The sequence below is a fragment of the Balaenoptera ricei genome, chromosome 11 (genome assembly GCF_028023285.1).
Source record: "Balaenoptera ricei isolate mBalRic1 chromosome 11, mBalRic1.hap2, whole genome shotgun sequence".
In the NCBI taxonomy this organism is placed as follows: domain Eukaryota; kingdom Metazoa; phylum Chordata; class Mammalia; order Artiodactyla; family Balaenopteridae; genus Balaenoptera; species Balaenoptera ricei.
The window spans coordinates 64,794,506-64,808,701 of NC_082649.1; the positions used below are offsets into that span (position 1 = coordinate 64,794,506).

A 14,196-nucleotide genomic window follows, 5' to 3' on the forward strand; every position below is an offset into this window, starting at 1 on the left:
ACTTTAGGAGTATCTTGACTATAATTGGACCTTTGTTCTTCCATATAAATTTCAGATTTAGCTTGTCAAATTCCACAGAGTTTATCTATTGGGAGTTCAACTGTAATTGCATTGGATCAACATACTTACTAATATCTTTTCTCACTCTTCCTTCTTGCATCTCTGACTTTAACATCTGAAATCATTTCCCTTTTATCTGAAATATATACTCTCCCTTATACTGAAATATATCTTATGTTTTTTAGTGAAGGTCCATCTATTAGTTATTATTTATCTAAAAATACATTTATTTCAACCTCATTTCTTAGAGTTTGCCAGCTCAATAACACATTTAAAACATTTTATACACGTTTTATATCTTATCTGACTTTTTCACTTGTTTTTCATCAGGACAATGATTCAGGCTCTCTTGTCTTCCATACCGCCTGGAGCATGGTTCCTGGGATTTTTTTTCAGTTTTTGCTGTGTTTTGTTTTTTTAATACAACAACCTTTAGAATATTTTTTAATTGCAGAGAAGAAAAGGGAGGAAAAATCTGGTTATCTCCTTGTGCAGATAACTTCATGTTAACAATTAAAAAATTAAATAATGAAAAAGTAATACGTCTAAGGTTAAAATTTAAAAATTTAACAGCACAGAAAGTAAACATTGAAATCTCCCTCCCTGCATCCCACCCTCTACCCATCTCCTCAACCTGTTAAGTTTCTTTTGATTTCTTCCAGAAAAATATTTTGCATATCTCCATATTTCTATTGATATACTCATTTTTAAATGTTACATATATTATATATATATATATGCCTTTTGCATTTTTGATATAATATATTTCAGTTGTCGTTCTACATCAGCATTTACAAATGCACAGTATTCTGTCATATGGATATACCATAATTTATTTAAGCAGTCACCTAATTTTCTAATTGCTATTAAAAAAAAGAGAAAGTCCAATGATGCTCTTTATCTATATTCTTAGCAGGCATTTGGGATCATATCTGTAGGTTCAAGTCCTGACACTGGAGAATGCTGGGTCAAAGGATATGTATTTTTAAATTTTTGATCCTTAAAAAATATATTACTTTTAGAACCTCTGTAATGCAGACTAAAATCCAGTTTCATTAAAATGAAGTAGCTTGAAAGCTCCCTCCCTTTTCACCTCAGACCTGCTCCCTCATTCTGTGCATGCATACATGGATTAAAAGTCTACAGAAGGCTAATTTAGGATATAAATTAAATGCTTAAAATAATTTTTTCTCATTAGTCCCAGAGACCTTCATGTGTAAAAATTAACCCATCTGCACCAGAAGGACACTAAACACATTAACAGTGTTAATCTTCAGAGAAATAAATTACAGTCATCCCTTGGTATCCATAGGGGATTAGTTCCAGGACCCCCGAAGATACCAAAATCTGAGGATGCTCAAATCCTTCATACCAAATGGTGTAGTATTTGCATATAACTTACACTCATTCTCCTGAATGTTTTAAGTCATTTCTAGATAACTTATAATACCTAATACAACGTAAATGCTATGTAAATAGTTGCCTGGGTGCACCAAATTCAAGTTTTGCTTTTGGGAAGTTTCTGAAATTTTTCTTTTTTTCAAATATTTTTGATCTGCGGTTTGTTGAATCCACGAGTGTGGAACCCACAGATAAAGAGGGCTGACTGTAGTTAAAATGTTTGTAACTTGGATTATAGAATTTACCATTCTGCCTTGCGTTTCTTCTCTATGGAAACTTCTTTACCTCACTAGGTAAAGATTACCCTGGAGGATGGAAACCGTGTTCTGTTACTATCACAGTCTCATGGACATTATATATTCTCAGTGAATATTTGTTTAAATAAGTTGAGTTTAACCCCTTGATATAAACAGATAAAAGTTTATGTTGTTCAAAGGAAATGTTCTTCTTGGGATCGGGAGAGTTGGATAGAGAGAGGTTAAGTTCAAAGACCAAACACAACATGAGAAATATTTCCCTCTCATGTAGGTCTAGAAACAAAGACCATAAATGGCTTCTGGCTCCTTAACAGTAGGGCACATTTCTCAGCTTTGGAACAATTATTTGTAGAAGTAATGAATGAGTAAATAAATTATTCAATGACTCACTAATTTAAGATGTAGGACAGGCCCTGGCTACTTTTCTGATTTCTTTACAGTGTTTTAAAACTATAGTCAAGGAGGAAAAATGTTTGTAGCATTCCGACATAATTTAAAATACAGGTTTGGATGTGACTTGTTTCTGTTCAGATAAATTTCTAATTTGCAAAGCCTCGAGGGACACCTGGTATTTGCCTTACCATCAACTTTAAGGGACAGCTGTATGGTATAAATGGAAATATACCTAGGCAATATATTTTTTTAATTCTTGACAAGATGGTACGTTCTATTCCATGCCCTCCCACTCCCCAAAAAGAGGGAGATTTATTTTAAGTACTTAGAAGGCTGACTTTTTTGAGGAAGGTGCGGAAAGTCATCTTATCTCTGTTTCTCAGCACAGTTGTCAGAATTACTCCTGTTAAATTACATCAGGGCAACAATAGCCTCTGAAAACTATTTCTGAGTGTTACCTGTTTATCAGAGGTGTTTTGGTAAACCACTTGGCCTCAAATGAAACGAAAATCATCTACTTTCTGTGATGAGTAATTCAGAACTCTCTGATTAAACATTTTTTAAAGCCTCCAAACAATTTTATCAAGCTGGCCTAGGAGGAAATTTTGAAACCTGTCAACCATGTGTGTATTTCTCTCTGTTTATTAGCTATTTTTCCTGAAATGTGTATAAGTTGGAATTTCATGTCCATTTCCGTATTCTTTTTGATTAGCGTTGTCATTTCAGGAGGGATTTGAGACTACAACTGTTCACTTTTGTTTTCATTTCTCAGCCATGTGGCCACTGTCTCAAGTAGTAGCTCTGGACTGGGAGTCCAAAAAAACCTCTGTCCCATGATCACGTGGGCCTGTCATTAGCGGTGTGGATAAGAGACCTAACCCCTTTGGTTCTCAGTGGCCTCGTAGGTTAGGGATTCAGTCACCTCTGAGCACCCTTTTCACTCTGTGATTCTGGTTAAATGTCTTCAAATATCAATATAAAAGTAAAGGTTTATGTGGATTTAATAATCTTCCTAGTTCCTAAAAGAGCCCTGGCCCTTTCTTTCATCACTTGTACATTTAGGTCTGCAGTTTGAACTTTCAGAAGGTCTCTTTACCCTTTATGAGAAACTGGCCTATGGGTTGGGTATGCCATCACATGGGACAGCGAGTGCCTTTATTGTGTGTCTGAAACACCAAGTTAATGATTTTTTTTTTTTAATAAATTTATTTACTTATTTATTTTTGGCTGCCTTGGGTCTTCGTTGCTGCACGTGGGCTTTCTCTAGTTGCGGTGAGCGGGGGCTACTCCTCGTTGCGGTGCGCGGGTTTCTCATTGCGGTGGCTTCTCTTGTTGCGGAGCATGGGCTCTAGGCACGTGGGCTTCAGTAGTTGTGGCTCGCGGGCTGTAGAGCACAGGCTCAGTAGTTGTGGCACACGGGCTTAGTTGCTCCGCGGCATGTGGGATCTTCCCGGAGCAGGGCTCGAACCTGTGTCCCCTGCATTGGCAGGCAGATTCTTAACCACTGTGCCATCAGGGAAGCCCCACGTTAATGATTAAGCTGGAATTGATGTCAACAGGAAATTTGCAAAAGGAGAAATACAAGTGATCAATAAACATACTACAAAATGTTTAGCTCGCTGGCAGCAAAAGGAATACAAAATAAACAGCAGTGAGGTACTGTTTTCCATATAGCATCCCAATGAGAGCAGCTCTCTCATATACTACAAGGCAATTGCCAACAGGCTTCATGAAAAGCATTTTGGCAGTATATAGTGAGAGCTTTAAAAATAGTCAGACTTTTGGATACTATTTGCACTTCTAGAAATCTATCCTAAAGAAATAATCAGAAATGCAAACTTATACAGCAAAGTGTTCCTGTAAGTATTACTTCAAGTAGCTAAATACCCCGAACCTAAATGCCCCAAAATGCTGAGAAAGGGCAAAGTATACCCCATCTGTATGGAGGATTCTTGTACAACTCTTTAAAATAATATTACAAAGAATGTTGAATAACATGGAGAAATACATCTGAAGTAATGAGAAGTGAAAAAAGCAAGATAGAAAATTGTAGATAGTTTGATTATCTCTGTCTTTATATGTACACACATACCAATACACATACACAAAGCAAGAGAAAAGACTAGAAAAAATTATGTCAGCATGCTAACACTATTTTTCTCTGGATGGTGAGCTTATTGATGATTTTATTATTTTTTAATGGATTTTTTTCCAGCTGTTATACAATGATTATGTAACTTTATAACAGAAAATAAAGTGAAGTCATTTACAGTTTATATTCTGAAGCAGGGAAGTGCACTGGGCCTGCCAGTGTGACTTGTGAGTGTGAGGTTGGCACCAGCCTTGGCTGCTCGTCACCAGGATGCTGGGAGGCACAGAGGGGCACGCTCGGTGGGGGTGCGTGTCTCTGCTCCTCTCCACTGAACTGGGGTCAGGAAGCCTTTTCTCCCCCTTTGTGAGAGACAGCTGTAACGCGGAATCTTGTCAGTTTTTGTTCTCGCTCTTTCATACAACTCAGACACTAAATTCCCTGAATCGACTTTCTCCCTGCAGTTCGCAAACAACAATGAGTGGGGTGGCGTGGGAAGCTGCTGCTCCCGTGCTAACAGCCACCTGCTGACCACTGAGAGCTCAGCAGGCCCCCATCCATGGTCCGGGGAACTTTTTCTGATCACACCAGAAATGGAGCTATTGGGAAAAGGCAAAGGAAGAGAAGAAAAGCCTTACTTGAGTCTCGCTGTAATGCTAAGGCTTCCTTCCATGCCCCTGGCTAGCTGCTAGGAAATGGAAACCGTGATATTTTAAGATGAGCCATGTCTTGATACTTAGAAACGGGCTAATTATGTGAACATGATGGTCCTAGACTCAGGGTAGGGACGAAGAGCAAGGTGAACTTAGTCTGAAAAATCCCAGTTAGAGACTATTTTCAGAGATCCATGGCTTTCTGTTTTCTTTTTTCCAGATCTATAGTAGCTGCCTGACCAGGCAGGAGAGTGGGTAGCAGGCTCTCCAGGTCTTCTTAAGTAGGGAAATGTCATCTGCAGTGACTAGTTAGGGCTCTGATGGATCCTGAGATTCTTTTAGCCCATCTTGGTTAATGCATTCCTTTGTGCAGTGAGTTTTACAAGGGTGCTTAAAATAGCTTATCTATGTTCTGAAATTCCTTGTTAATCCTAAGAATTAGTAACCTTCCTCCCTCCCTCCCTTCCTCACACCCACCCTCCCTTCCTTCCTTCTTTCCTTCCTTGAACAAAGGTGCCTTTCAATGACCAGCAGGTATTCATTGTAATTTCTGAATTAGTACAGTCCAAACTATCAAGGAAACAGTGAAGATTCCATCCCTTTTCATCATTCTGATTGCATATAGCTGTGCTGCGGTACAAACAAAGGTAATCGATCTCTAGGGGTGGTATTGAAGGAGTGAGAAGAAAGCTGACTCAGCAAAGAGCACAAATTTGTATTCATGAAAGTGAAACCATCTAGGCCTTCCTCAAGGCAGATGCCCTGCAGAACGCCTCCACCTTTAATGGCTTCAGAGTCAGATGGGGTTTGTTGGTGGTTTAGAGTTGCAGACTTTTCACTTTCTTTTTTTTTTTTTCTTGTTTTTAATTTACTTTAATTTATTTTAAAAATCACAGAAGTCATGAATATGCATGTATCCTTAGCTTAAAACTTCCCAATTTTGCTGTTCAGGGAGACGCTGCTTTGGGAAAGATCCCCGGCGTTCTCCTTACTTGCTGTCAGTAATAATAAATCCTTCCTTCTCTTGAAAAATAACTAGCTAACTAACTAACTAAATAAATAAATAAATATCACAGAAGGACAAATGCATGTTTAAAAAAATTCAAACAAGATGAAAGTGCATTAATACTGTCCACCCCCCGTTCCCCGGTTTGTGTATTTGTTGTCCAGTTTTCCCTTCAGAGGGAAGCTTGGAGGAGGGCTGTTGAGAAAGGCCCAGGAGCTAGAGTGGGTGGGAGCAGTGACCAGGGAGATGGTGGGCGGGTCCCTGGGGCGTGGCCTGGCTGGACAGGTGTCCCCGGGCTCCTTCGGAGGGGTCTGGGACCCAGGTACATGGCCTGGTCATGTTGGTCCCTTGCGGGCACCAGCAGCGTGACCCACCCAAAGTGGAGGAGGGCGCCACCTGCAAGAGAAAGTGCCATTTGCACTCCTGACCTTGCTGGACCGCCTCCTGTTACCTTCAAATGGAGGAAAGTAGAAGCTTGGGTGCCCAGGCGTGGCCATCATCTTAACCCAGTGGAGACGTTGTTCCCAGACTTTAAAAACATTCACTCTTCACTTTCTTATAAAGCTCCCTGCTATACACAGTCATTATGATGTGTGAATAACTTGTTTGCTTATACAAGTTTGTTCCCAGGTACCATTTGTTGAATGAATGAATGAATGAACAAATAGGAAATACATTAGTTACATTGTTGTGAATCTGAATAATGAACCTGGCAATGTGGTGTCATCTCTGCTCCAGCAGGACTAGGCTCCAAGTCTAGCAGGGCCCTTGATGTCCCCTTGTCCCCCATTCCCATGTACCGTGCTTCTCTATATCACACTTCATGCCTCCTCCTTGTGGTGGTGGCGGTTTATGAGCATGTCTTGGGCCACTCATTTTACTGTAAGCTCTTTGATTAATTTCAGAGGGCTCTGTACCCAGTTGTCGCTCAAATACAAATGTGACTCCTCATTCTGGGCTAAACTACACCTGAGGATGGATGGAATAAGAACCAGCTTCCTAGAGCCCTTTGGCCCTGGAAGAGTGGAGGGAGAATCACTGGGGAGTGAGCAGGATTCCAGGACCTGGGAAGCGCCCCTCCCCACTGTGGAATTTCTCTCTCTCTCTCCCACTTTCACTCCCTGCTGATCTTCCCAAGGGCTTGAAATAGAAAGAGTTTGAAATCTCTGAGGGTGCCTCTCTCTGCAAAAAGGTCCTGGCCCCAGCTGGAAGCCATAGCATCCAGTGCCCACTCTTCGTCCCCTTTCTTCCTTCATCTCTTGTCCCCTCCACATTGTCCCCCCCCTGCTGCTGGCAGATTTATTTATTCATTCATTTCAAACCAGTTACATTAATTGAGCATCTACTATGAACTGGGCGCTGGGAGGGGTTTTCACGGCTCCTCCTCTTCCTCCTCCTCCTCCTCCTCCCTTTCAGGAGGAAGACAGGCAGCAATGCAACTCACCTGAATACAGTGACATGTAGTATCTGCCCAATGCCGTCACAGGCACAACACTGGACACACCGAGGAAAAAGCAACTAATTCTGACCAGGAGGGCCTGAGATGCCTTCACAGTGGAGGTGGCATTTGAGTCAAGCCTGGAAGGGGGAGTAGAGTTTTGACAAATGGGCAGTTTTGATAGCACTTCAGGGAACAGTGTGAGTGAGGACATGGAAGCGCATATGGGCAACATGTAGAAAGAGCAAAGGAAGAGAAAAGGGAGGGATAGAAGTCTGACGGCCAAGCCGGCAGTTTGGACTTGATGTGGCAGGAGTTGATCTTCAGATCTGACTGGACTCTCTGTTCCTCCTTCCCAGCTCTGAGAGGTGGTCAGGCATTGGTTTGCTTCAGTGATAGCAGACAGGCTGGCTCCCTGAGGGCAGGGATTGATTTGCCCACCATGACATCCCTAATGCCTGGCTCAGTGCCAGAGTCATAGTCAGCACTCAATAAATACCTGCCGAATAAATAAATGATAGATTTCACAGGGTAACTCTGCTTTCTGAGGACGTGATACCAAGAATTCTGAGCCTCGGCCTGAGTCCACCAAGAAGTGCTGCCATGGATCAGTGATGGGGCGGGAGGGGCACTGGGGCAATCTTGCCATCCCCGCACTAGATGACACCTCCAGCCATCCCTGCAGTGCTTCGGCCCTGGGAGAAGAAGGTAGCCCAGATGAGCCTCAGCTATCAAGTTGTGTTGTTGCTAACTTTTGGGAATTAAGATTTATTCATTTAACTGGCAGGCCTTGTTTTGGGCGTGCTGCTGTGTGAGAAGGGTACGCCTGCCATTCTGGGGAAGGCCTCCAGTGTGGACGCTCCCCTGAGATCCCTCATTCTGAAAGGCTTAGAAGTGGTTTTGAAACAGGCAGAACTGATCTGTGGTGTTAGCAGCCAGGCTGGTGGTGCCCATGGTGGGGAGATGTTGCCTGGAAGTGGGAGGAGGGGGCCTTCAGAAAGTAGGTCACATTCTGATCTTTGACCTGGGTACTGGTTACACAGGTGTGTTTATGTTGTGAAAATTCCTCAAGTTTTACCCGTAGGAATTATATGCTTTTCAGTATGTGTGCTTTACCTCATTTAAAAGTTTACTTTTAAAAGAGAGAGAGAGTTGTAAAAGATGAGGCCTGAGGAGTGCAGCCTTAGGCGGAAAGGCTGGAGTTAGGGTCAAGATTCCGGCAGGTTGCAATTCTGTCCATTCCCAGAAGGGGGCAGCATTGTGCCACTTGATAACCTGCAAGACTGGAGAACGAGCTCCTTGTTTCTGACCCCGCCCCTTCAGGAGGCTTAATGCTACTGATTTTGATCATCCTACTGGTCTTTATCTTTGGGATCCAGATTATTCCCTCCCTCCTTCCATCCCAAAGACATCTTTTTTCTTTCTCTTAAGAGTGACCAAAGCCATGTACTCAAAGTGAGAAAAGACAGGAAAAACCTGGGACTTCCCTGGTGGTGCAGTGGTTGAGAGTCCACTTGCCAATGCAGGGGACACGGGTTCGATCCCTGGTGGGGAGGATCCCACATGCCGCGGAGCAACTAAGCCTGTGCGCCACACCTGCTGAGCCTGCTCTCTGGGGCTCGCGAGCCATAACTACCAAGCCTGTGTGCTGCAACTACCGAACCCCATGCACCTAGAGCCCGTGCTCCGCAGTAAGAGAGGCCACCACAATGAGAAGCCCACGCACCGCAACAAAGAGTAGCCCCTGCTCACCACAACTAGAGAAAGCCCACACGCAGCAAAGAAGACCCAAACACAGCCCAAAATAAATAAATAAAGAGTAGTATTTAAAAAAAAAAAACAGCAAATTCATCCTCCTGCCACTGAGCACAGCAGGGACAAGGTTGCAATCTGTCTCTTTTGTGTTAGGCAGCAGCATGTAAAATTATTTGAGGAAGATTCTTGAAAGATTAGTGCTCAAAAACGTGCATCCTGGGCGTGTGAGAAATCAGCCCCGTCGAGCCACTGATGGCAAGTGAAGGCACCAGTGGGGCTTGGGGAGGCATCCCTTCTGTGTAGAACACTTGTGCAGTTTGCTTTGTAACCAGTCTCTTCATCTGCCCAATGAAACGTAGCCATACGATTTTCTCCTTCTGTTTTAAAACTGTGTTGTATTGTTTCTGTGATGAGGTTAAAATTCAGGTGCCACCTCAAATTGGATGGAAGGCAAAGATGGCTTCAGGAGCTGGCAGCCCCAAACATCCTGTGTCTTCCTCCTTCCATCCCGCCATCCGTCTGTTCATTCGCATTTGTTCATCCATCCATCCATGTTTTGAACATGTTTAAAGAGCCTGTTGTCTGTTGGGTACAGTGCTAAGCACTGGGATAGAGGGAAGGACAAGAGAATGCTCCTTGCCACGGTGTGGGTAGGGCGGGGGGCGGACGGGTATTTATGTTGTAATCACAGTGCAACCTGGTCATGCTCTTCATGGCGGCAGGGTGTGCTGGACGTGGCAGGGCACAAAGGAGGGTTCGGAGCTGCGTGAAGGGGACTGTGTGCAGGGTACAGGGACAGCCACCAGAGAAGGGGATGCCTGAGCTCAGTGGTAAAGGTTGGGTCCAGGTTTCCCCAGGAACCCAGGCTGAGGTGGGCAGTCCTGCTGAATCCTAGGAAGCACGGCACATTCTGGGAATGGCCAAGTGTCCGTGTGACCTCTGTGAGGAGCAGGGGCATCTAGATGTGAGAGGAGAGGCCAGGAAGGTAGATGGGGCTGATGGTAGAGAGAACTGCATGCTTGGTCTGTGGGTACAGTTCCCTGAGCTTCCTGAGGAAAATGCAGATCTGGGTCCTTCGGCATCAAAACCCCAACCTACCCTGGATACGGCTCATGTGGCCCGAGGACACAAGGTTCCCGCAGTGTCTATGCCAGTGTTCCTGAGAAACAGGGACCCCAGACACCATTGCTCCCCCTTCAAGGTGCTTCTGTATTAAAATGCATCATGAGATCCAAGTGCATTGTATTTTTAAATCATTTTTCATATCTTCCCATCACTTACATTTTCTGGGAATCTTGCTGGGATGTGGCACAAAAGGATGTCATTCTGCCAGTGGTGACATTGCTGGTAGAATTTCTTGGAGGTGGAAGGAAGGCAGTTTTATGACTCAAAAGAGCTTATTATTAAGATAGATCTTAGAGCCGGAACAATGGGGTGACTATTTTTATGCGTATGCACATGTGAAATTTCTTCCAAATTAACACGGTACCATGCTGGACGGGCCCTGTGCCACTGAATAATTTGACTGAGGCTTCAAAAATACGTGTTACATTTCCATTTGATGTTAAATATATGGGTCTTTTCCACGTTGGAAAATACCCACACACACACACATACCACCAAACTCACACATGCACACACGCTCATAACAAGATTTTAAAATACGAAGGCCAGGAGTCCTTTTTTTCTAGCTGACCTTCATCTTTTTCCCAGTCAGCCTCTTTGTTCCACTCTGTCCCTCTGAATCCACTAGAAAGTTTCCTTTAAACTGCCTCTGTCCACACAGCTGCTGTGACAGGGGCTGCACAGTATACAAATCAGAGGCCTGTCCAGAGGCCTTACCCTGTATCAGGGTTCATCTACATGAGCCTCGAGTGTGAAATGAGATCCTGTTAAATTAACAAAGACAGCGCCCTCTACCTCCATCACTAGAGCTAGGTTTGTGGTCTGCTTGGCCTCTTTGAGGTTATTGGGTTTTTGAGCCTCTAAATAAAAGCCATTCCTTGTAAGTGAGCTTGAAGCACCCGAGGGTTTGTACATCAATAGGCTCGTCATGCTGGGGGTGATATTGGTGGAGAACATCAATCTGTCCTCTCATTCAGACGTTCCTGCCTGCTGCTTTGTAAGAGTGAAATACAGGCATGTGCTCTCAGCAGAGGTTTCCACAAATCTTTGAGTTTGGCATAGCTCTTGCTCGCATGCTTGAAAACTGAGTAACAATTTCAAATCTGAAACAAAGTAATTTCAGTTGGAGGGTCAACCCCTGCTTGTCCTCTTAAAAGAAAACATCTATAGTTCACTATTCAGCCAGTAAGGGTGTGACTAAAACAGCTTTTTAAAACATAGGCACTATTAAAAAAAAAAAGGCACTATAAATAAATTGTAATCCACCCATATGTAAAATGCTAGATAGATGTTTAAAAATGAAATAGATCTGGGGAATTCCCTGGCTGTCCAGTGGTTAGGACTCAGTGCTTTCACTGCTGGGGCCCCGGGTTCAATTCCTGGTTGCGGAACTAAGATCCTGAAAGCCTCTCGGAGCAGCCAAAAAAAAAAGGAAATAGATCTGTATGGACTGATAATAACTGCCTCATCAGAGGGGAATAGGCTTGGGAAGGCGGGGGCAGGGGTGTTTGAATTTGAACAGAAAGGGCATATTCATATATAATTTGTATGATTTAAAAATTTTAAAAAGAATATAAGCAGGCACTGTATAAAAGTTAAGGAATAAGTAATCTTCTTGAGCAAAACCCCAGCGTAAACCTGTCTGTGTCCTCCTGAGCCCTTCATTACTCCGGGCTCAGCATAACTGACATTTGTACAGACCTTTAAAATTTACAAGTATTTTCATGCAGTCATTTCATTTAATTCTCCCAACAACCCTTTGAGGCAGGTTTTTAAAATCCCCATTTTACAGAGGAGCAGACTGATCCTCAGAGTAAGTGACTTGCCTTGGCTCATAAACGTCTTTGAGAAGCAGAACAGAGATTCAGATCCAGGCCTTCCAGATGCGAGGCCGGGTGTTCTTTCCACTTTGCCACATCGGAAAGTAGTTAATTTCTTCTGATTTGACTTAATTTCCTTATCGCTTATTTGTAAGGAGCCATTTGTTCAAGTTGGATTTACAAGTGGCATTGGTCAGCCTGTTTTCACGCAGGGCAGTTATCTCTACTCATCAGCTGGTAAGGCTGGTACTGCTGTTTTCTGGATGCTTTGAACCCCTGCCCCACCAGTTTTCTTTTTCTGTTATCTTTCCTCAGAGAGCCTTTTCATAAACTGCTGGCCCAAGGCCTTGTCAAGGGGCAGACATTCCGCCTACCATCTGGACAGTATCTACAGCGAGAGGAAGTAGATCTCACAGGTAAGAATGGCCCATCTAGTCCCATCCAGGTGCTCACAGAAAACCAAACAGGAGAACACTGCCAGGCCCTGGCTGGGCAGGAATCCAGGAGAGCGACCCTTTAGCCTCACGGTCTCAAAGCCTCAGCTGGCTCTGGGCTGGCGCCCTCTGAGGCTGAGGCTGGCTGCCCCTCAGCCCCGTCCCATCCAGCTCAAGTGTCAGTTCAGTTTCTGGAAGTGTTTTCTTTTGTGTATAACATGTAGTCAACTCTGGCATCACCTCCTGTCCTAGCCTGTGTTTGACAGCCCATCTCAGGGACAGAGCCCCCAGACCCAAGAGACATTCTTGTAAGACTGGGGCATTCTCGGCACATCTCCCCCCGTGGTCTAGAGGGGCATTTCAGAACGTCAGGGGCGACCACTCTACTTGGGCCCCCAGGTGGAATTCCTCCCCCTGACCCCCTGGACTTCCCCTTCTCCCAGCTTTCCCGAGCCTTTTCCTTCCACCCTGTGTTTTCACTCATCCTCAGAGGTCTCTAGGTGGCATGATGAGGGTGTATCATGTGCACCCAGCATACAAATAAATGACATGTTAGAAAATTGGGAGGTGGCTGTGAGAAACTCTGGCCATTAAATTTAGAATAACTCATGCTTAATGGATGAAACTAGATAAACCCAACAACCCCTTAAATGGTAGGCAGCCTCCCAAGCCAAACACTAGAGAGAAGGTTTAGGTGGAAGCAGGCAATGGGATTACCTAGTTAAAGCAGTAATTCCTCAGGGTTTGGAAGGGTCACCATGGTCCTTGGGAGAATAAGAAGCTGGAGAAGCAGAAATTGGCAGTGTTTCTCCAACACTTGCCAGAGGGTAAGGAGCTAAATCCAGGGGACACATAACTTTTAGCTGTTGGTGAAGGGCTCTCTGTGTCATGGGCAGGGCTGCTACGTATGACTGTGCAGTTTGTGCAATGCACAAAGGCAGCCGGCTGAGGGGGTGAACAGGGCCCGAGATCCAGCCACTCACCCAACTATACACCTCAGGGCCACATCTGCCAAGAGGGGGCACCTTTTTCTAACTTCTCAACTTCTCTGTCCAGAAAGATGCCTTTTTCCTAATTTTCACAGCAGTGTTATAAAGGCTTGCTGCAGCCTGGACGGGGGGTGTGGGGTAGAGGGGGCAGTGGTTCCCTGCCTCACCACAGCTTGGATAAAACATCTTCCAGGACTTCAGTCTCCCTTTGCTCTGATGTCACGGGGTCAAGCATTGTTGTGAACATCTTTTCCCTTCCCACGCAGACTTGCCCCCAGGGGGAGAATATGTACGTGGATCAGCAAGGGCAGGCATCTGTCTCCTTAGTGGGTGTGCCTCTCATGAAATAATGGAGTTGGCTTGTAGGTATATAGGGAGTGAATTTGGTTGCTGTTAGAGGGAGTATTTAGCTGGAAGGAACAGAAATCCACACAAAGGCAGGTTTCGCACAGGGATGTAGGGACATCGCCCAAACCCAGCTGCAGGAAGTACAACATGTAGGAAGCCGCCGGGCCACTCCTCTCTCCTCTCTCTTTCTCAAGCCTCCAGTTCCTCTTCCTGCTCCTCTCTGTTCTTCTGCCGTGTTCTCCTTCCTCTGCCAGGCTCGGATTCTGCTCTCCCTAATTTCAGTTTACAAAGTGACCTTTGGCAGCCGCAGAGCCACGTCTTGCCCCATCTCCTTAGGACCTTCTGGTTCCAGTGCCCAGCAGCATTGAGACAGAGTTTCTGTCTCTTAGTTCCAATTCCTGAGGAGGAGGCTTAGCCTTCTCAGATGT

The 14,196-nt window shown here is 44.4% G+C and overlaps 1 protein-coding gene across 1 annotated transcript in view; it reads left to right on the forward strand.

Moving 5' to 3' along the window:
* LARS2 (leucyl-tRNA synthetase 2, mitochondrial) overlaps nt 1-14,196 on the forward strand; it is a 156,052-nt gene that overhangs the window by 121,801 nt on the left and 20,055 nt on the right. Inside the window, exon 15 of the mRNA XM_059939417.1 lies at nt 12,313-12,413. Coding sequence (XP_059795400.1) covers nt 12,313-12,413 — 101 coding nt within the window. The remainder of the gene's footprint in view (nt 1-12,312; nt 12,414-14,196) is intronic.